General features: G+C 49.0%; 1 protein-coding gene across 11 annotated transcripts; it reads left to right on the forward strand.

The window, feature by feature from the left end:
• Window positions 1-9: 9 nt before the first annotated feature.
• LOC105479756 (DnaJ heat shock protein family (Hsp40) member C5 gamma) lies at window positions 10-5,974 on the forward strand. Of its 11 annotated transcripts, none has more exons than XM_011737970.2 (6): window positions 12-153; window positions 1,270-1,408; window positions 2,251-2,512; window positions 2,685-2,829; window positions 4,708-4,775; window positions 4,969-5,974. In XM_011737970.2, the coding sequence occupies exons 2-5, from the start codon at window positions 1,296-1,298 to the stop codon at window positions 4,755-4,757; spliced, it is 570 nt and encodes a 189-aa protein (XP_011736272.1). In that variant the 5' UTR covers window positions 12-153; window positions 1,270-1,295; the 3' UTR covers window positions 4,758-4,775; window positions 4,969-5,974. The 11 variants fall into 11 exon arrangements, with proteins under 11 accessions (XP_011736268.1, XP_011736272.1, XP_011736273.1 ...); XM_011737972.2 differs by having other exon boundaries at window positions 14-153; window positions 2,299-2,512; XM_011737966.2 differs by lacking the exon at window positions 4,708-4,775 and having other exon boundaries at window positions 10-153.
• The last annotated feature ends 334 nt before the right edge of the window (window positions 5,975-6,308 follow it).

Below are 6,308 nucleotides of genomic sequence, written 5' to 3' on the forward strand. Positions count from 1 at the left end.
CCAGTGCTTCCGGGGGCGCCAAAAAACGACTTGCCCTGACCCGCAGCGTCGGCGCTGCGCGCAAGCGCAGTCAGCTACTGGACCCGGCCGGTGTGAAGTTTCACACCCAAGAGGATGAAGGGCACCTACCTGGCTTAACAGAACGACTCCCAGGTAAAGGGCCAGACCCGGGTGAGGAGTCGGCACAGGGCCAGAGGTGCCCTGCACACTCAGAGCTCTCCCTTTGAGCTCCTTGCCTTGCTTGGTTCTCCTGGGCCGCAGGCCTCTACCCTGCGCTCTGGGGTTCTGCTGCCTGTTCCTTGCCAGGTCTTTCCCACAGCAACGCCTTTTCTCTTCCTTCTCGAGCCCCTGAGTCCTCCTCCTCCTCTCCCCAGTGCCTCACCTCTGAGGGACAGAAGTGGGGTGGTTTGAGAGCAGGAGACTGAAGGGAAGAAGCAAGTCCGGGCCTAGCTGCAAGCACTCCCCGCCCCCGCCAGGCTCTTGGACACTTGACTTCTGTTAGGCCGCACACGGTTTGGTCTGAAGTGTTTTTCTCTTAATAGTTGTGGATCAGCCAGGCTCGATGGCTCACGCCTGTAATCTCAGCACTTTGGGAGGCTGAGGTGGGTGGATCACCTGAGGTCAGGAGTTCAAGAACAGCCTGACCAACATGGTGAAACTCTGACTCTACTAAAAATACAGAAAATTAGCCGGGCATGGTGGCGGGTGCCTGTAAGCCCAGCTACTCGGGAGGCTGAGGCAGGAGAATCGCTTTAATCCAGGAGGCAGAGGTTGCAGTGAGCCCAGATCACGCCATTACACTCCAGCCTGGGCGACAAGAGCAAAAAACTCTGTCAAAAAAAAAAAAGAAGTTGTGGATCTTTCTGATTCCTGATCCAATCTGTTCAGGCTGGGGCCGCCCTGGTCTTTCAAACCCGGCAGTGAGCTTGGACAGACCCAGAGGTGTTTACTCCAGGTAGTAGAAGCGCTAGACAAAATCAGGCTCTTTTCCTGGTTTAGACCTCTCCTAGCTTACAGCACCTTAGGATGTGGGATGTCTGGAGGTCTGTGTAGCTGGAGGACGCTGGGAAATGTGAGGAGAAGATGTTTCCTCCTTAAAATCTGAATGTTTCTGATCACCTGAATTCTCCTGCTAGCCACAGATCCCACTCACTGTTATCTTATCCTTGTCCTTCTGTCATCATTTACCTGCCTAATCCCTGAAGGTAGTGAGTTTCCTGTTACTGGAAGTGCACTTCTCCGGGCCCTTACTTGTAGAAGTTCTCACAGATGCGGCTTCTCCTCTGGCTCAGATCATGTCTACCATGAACGAAGCAGCCCACCGGCTATCCAAAAGTGGGACGAGCCTCTATGCAGTGCTGGAGCTTAAGAAGGGTGCCTCACCTGAAGACGTCAAAAAATCCTACAGGTTCAGACCTCAGTCCTTTATGGATCCTTGGAATTTCCCCCTTAAAGCCTTTTTCTTTCTGTATCTGTTTTGCTATCTGACTCTTCTTCTTCTTTTTTTTTTTTTTTTTTTTTTGAGAGAAAGTCTCACCCTGTCCCAAAGCAGAGACAGAGACTGTTGAGCCTTCTGAGAAGCTGGGACTACAGGCGTGCACCACCACGCCTGGCTAATTTTTGTATTTTTAGTAGAGACAAGGTTTTGCCATGTTGGCCAGGCTGTTCTCAAACTCCTGACCTCAGGTGATCTACCCACCTCGGCCTCCCAAAGTGCTGAGATTATAGGCGTGAACCACTGTGCCCGGCCTACGACCGTTTTTTTGTTTGTTTGTTTGGAGACAGAGTCTCGCTCTGTTGCCCAAGCTGTAGTGCAGTGGTGCAGTCTCGGCTCACTGCAGCCTCCGCCTTCCTGGTTCAAGTGATTCTCCTGCCTCAACCTCCCGAGTAACTGGGATTACAGGTGCCTGCCACCACGCCTAGCTAATTTTTTGTGTTTTTGGTAGAGACAGGGTTTCACCATGTTGGCCAGGCTGGTCTCAAACTCCTGTCCTCATGATCCACTCACCTCAGCCTCCCAAAGCGCTGGGATTACAGGTGTGAGCCAATGCACCTGGCCCTATGACCCATTTTTAAGTTCCAACAAGCCCTCACTTTGGGGCCAAATGGGGCCATCACCCTCTTCATTATAGTATGGGAAGGAGTTTAAACCTTGGATGCTTGCCTCCATCCTTGTACCACATCTCATGCATTCCTTCTGCACTCTCTAGAGACTAATCCCTGTCATTGATCCTAAGCCTCCTTCCCCAGCCATTCCCCATTGCTTCCCCACCCTCCTTTTGGGTATCGCCTGGGTAGGAAACTGGCCTTGCAGTATCATCCCGACAAGAATCCAGGGAATACTCAAGCAGCAGAAATATTCAAAGAGATCAACGCAGCTCATGCCATACTGAGCGACCCTAAGAAGCGGAAAATTTACGACCAGCATGGCTCATTGGGAATATATCTGTATGATCACTTTGGTGAAGAAGGCGTCAGATACTATTTTATTCTGAATAGTTGTTGGTTCAAGGTACACAATTCTCTAGGTCCCTTAAGAATAAGGAAAGAAGGGTGACCTTCCTCTCCTTATGACAAATGCTTCTGTTGTCTCATTTTCTGGGTGCCAGGAGGATTGAGGGAGGGAAGCTTGAGCAGTCATATAGAAAACTGCTGGACTGAGGCCATTCTCGCCTACCTTTTAGACACTTGTCATCCTGTGTACACTGCTCACTTGTTGCTGTTTCTGTTGTTGCTGCTGTTTTTGCTGTGGAACACTTAAACCACCACCTGAGCAGGATAGTGGGAGAAAATATCAGCAGAACGTCCAGAGTCAGCCTCCCAGGTCAGGTGAGAACTGTAAGCAGGGGCTGTGAGGTAAGAAATGCCTGGATTGGGAATGAAAGAAATGATTGGGGTCAGGTGTGTTGGCTCATGCCTGTAATCCCAGCACTTTGGGAGGGCGAGGCGGATTACCTGAGGTCAGGAGTTTGAGACCAGCCTGGTCAACATGGAAAAACCCTGTCTCTACTAAAAATACAAAAATTAGCTGGGCATGGTGGCACCTGCCTGTAGTCCCAGCTACTTGGGAGGCTGAGGCAGGAAAATCGCTTGAACCTGGGAGGCAGAGGTTGCAGTGAGCCGAGATTGCGCCGTTGCACTCCAGCCTGGGTGACAGAGCAAGACTCCATCTCAAAAAAAAAAAAAAAAAACAAGAAAGAAAGAAAAGAAAGAGTCTGGGCACGGTGGCTCAAACCTGTAATCCCAGCAGTTTGGGAGGCTGAGGCAGGCGGATCACTAGGTCAGGAGGTTGAGACCAGCCTGACCAACATGGTGAAACCCTGTCTCTACTAAAAATACAAAAATTAGCTGGGTGTGGTGGCGGGTGCCTGTAAACCCAGCTACTTAGGAGGCTGAGGCAGAAGAATTGCTTAAACCCAGGAGGCAGAAGTTGCAGTGAGCCAAGATCGTGCCACTGCACTCTAGCCTGGGTGACAGGGTGACAGAGTGAGACTCTGTCTCAAAAAAAAAAAAGAAAGAAAGAAAGAAATGGTTGGTGATGAGAAAGACCTGTGAAAATGGCAGGTTAACCCCTAAATATGACAATTTCAAGTCTGGCACTGGGACAAAGTGAAGAAAAAAAAAAGATCGATACGTTTCTGTTCACCTTACATGACTGACTGACAGTTTGAATGTAGTGTCAGCTCCTGTTAAGCTAAGGAATGGGGTGGGAGAGTGCATCTAGAAAGGACAGTAGGTGAAGACAGATTTGAGGATGCAATGTTTGTTGTTGTTGTTTAGTTGTTGGTGGTAGTGTTGTTGTTGAGACGTAGTCTCAGTCTGTCATCCAGGCTGGAGTGCAGTGGCACCATCTCAGCTCATTGCAACCTCCGCCTCCCGGGTTTAAGCGATTCTCCTGCCTCAGCCTCCCGAGTAGCTGGGATTACAGATGTGTGCCACCATGCCTGGCTAATTTTTTATTTTTAGTAGAGTCGGGGTTTCGCCATGTTGGCCAGGCTGGTCTCCAACTCCTGACCTCAGGTGATCCACCTGCCTTGGCCTTCCAAAGTGCTGGGATTATAGGCGTGAGCCACTGTGCCTGGCGGGATGCAATTTTTTCCATCTACTCAAAGGAAAGGGCCAGTTGCAGTGGCTTGTGCCTGTAATCCCAGCACTTTGTGAATCCAAGGTGGGCAGATCACTTGAGCTCAGAAGTTTGAGACCAGCCTTGGCAACATCATGAAACCCAGTATCTACAAAAAAAAAAAAAAAAAAGTCAGCCGGGCATGGTGGTGCACACCTGTAGTCTCAGCTACTGGGGAGGCTGAGGTGGGAGGATCACTTGAGTCCGGGAGGTTGAGGTTGAGGTTACAGTGAGCTGTGATCATGCCACTGTACTCCAGCCTGGGTGACAGAGTGCCACCCTGTATCAGAAAAAAAAAAAAAAAGAAGAAGAAGGAAAGAAGGGGAGGAGGGGAAGGAGATAGGGAGAAGGAAGAAGAACAAGAAGAGGAGGAGGAGGAGGGGAAGAGGAAGAGGAAGAAAAGAAAAAAGAAAAGTCTGAGATCATTCCCACCCCAAATAAATTTTTACAAGTGGATTGAACTTCACACCAGTGCCACCTGGTGATGCTAATGAGTAACTGCAAGGTAATGGTTTTCTCATCAGTACGCCACAAAAAGTTACTAAACGTTTATATATGTAAACATATATATAATTCCATCATAGGAGCCAAAGGTGATTTTAGAAGAGAGGAAAATAGCGAAGATGATTTTTAAGAGATAAAGAAGGATGAGGTATGTAAACCGAAAGGCAGCAATAGTTATCAGATAAGAAAAGCATGTAAGCTAACTTCAGATGAGTCATTAGTAGAAAGTTTACATCTTTACAGTATGGTCTATGTGTTTATAGCCTTACATGTGGGGGTTTGCTTTAAGTTCTAGGTAGTTATTCCTTCTGATTAAAAGGGCCACCTTCTTCCGCCACTAGGTGCTGACCCAGTGAGAGTGCCTTCTGCTGCCCAGTCCCCTGGACACATTGAAGAGAGGAGCACGTAGCCCTGTCCTGACATTGACCCTGATTTGACCCCTCTTCTTTTAAGAATCTCAAGAATCTCTTCAGAAGCATTGATGACGTTGGTCCCAGTAAGGACATCACCTCTGCCCTTGGCACCACAACTGTGTATAGATTTTGCCCAGCTACTCTTCCTTTTTAGTTGCAGTCCCAATTTTACTCCATCAGAAAGCTGCCCTCCCATGCCTTCCCTTATGAGGTCTCAGGCAGTGGTGGCAGATTTTTCCTGAAGAGACTTTTTCCTGTGCCTGCCTTGTTATTGGAACCAGTGCCAGCTGGTAGGGTCCCTGAGCCCCTTGTAATATCACCACCAAGAGCCTGATAACTGAGCAGGGCGGATCCTGTCCCTGGAGCCGCGGCACCAGTTAACTCTCCCTTGTTGCAACTCCGTGTACCAAGAACCCCTAGCATCAGCCTCATTCCTAAGCCAATAACGCCTTTATGGAGCTGGTCTCACCTTCTGGTGCCCACGGCCGTTGGCATTGCCAGCCTCATTCCATGCCACTATGAGTCAACTCAGGAAAACTGCGAGTGCATTTGAGGCTTAGGGGTAGTCATTCCATCTTTAGATTCTCCTTGGACTTCAGCTACCAGAACAGCATGCATTAGCCTTGGTCCTGTGGGTTAACTGAAGTTCAGACATCAGTGCCAGCTTGCCTCCATCCTTTTCACATCTTATGCAGGCCAATTGACATATAATTTGTTCTCAAAAATAGGGGCATGAAATATGTGATCCGGAGAAGATTGCACTTTCTGGACTCTTTTCCCACTCTTGCCTCTTTGTGGGGCTGTTTCGTATCCTCCTCACACCGTGTATTTCCTACCCACTCAGGGTCACTACCTACTAACTCCTCAGACTTCTCTTCCTGGACTGGGAGAAGGGCTAAAGAATGGCGGTAAATAAAAGAGCTTTTGTCCAATCCCAAGGCATATTTTGGACCCAGAAAAGACAAATTGTGTCTGGGGTGGAGGAAAAAGGCCTAAAGAAATTGCTTCTTGGCTTTTTGGCTAATATCAAGTGGAGAAAAAGACCTGTAGGAGAAAAAGAAGACCAGTGCTCACAACTGGGGCGAGCCTGGCTTGGAGAGGAGGAGTCCTGGACAACTGTGGAGCTGGGGCAGAGGCTTCCTGGAGCCTTATGATTATGACTTTGTCAGTGCTCTAAAATTTCCCTGGAGGTTGACTCCCTGGGTGCCCAAAATAGGTCCCTGGCATTCATGTCCTTTCTGCCCAGCTCACCTTCTCCCAATTTCCTA

The sequence above is a fragment of the Macaca nemestrina genome, chromosome 13 (genome assembly GCF_043159975.1).
Source record: "Macaca nemestrina isolate mMacNem1 chromosome 13, mMacNem.hap1, whole genome shotgun sequence".
In the NCBI taxonomy this organism is placed as follows: Eukaryota; Metazoa; Chordata; class Mammalia; order Primates; family Cercopithecidae; genus Macaca; species Macaca nemestrina.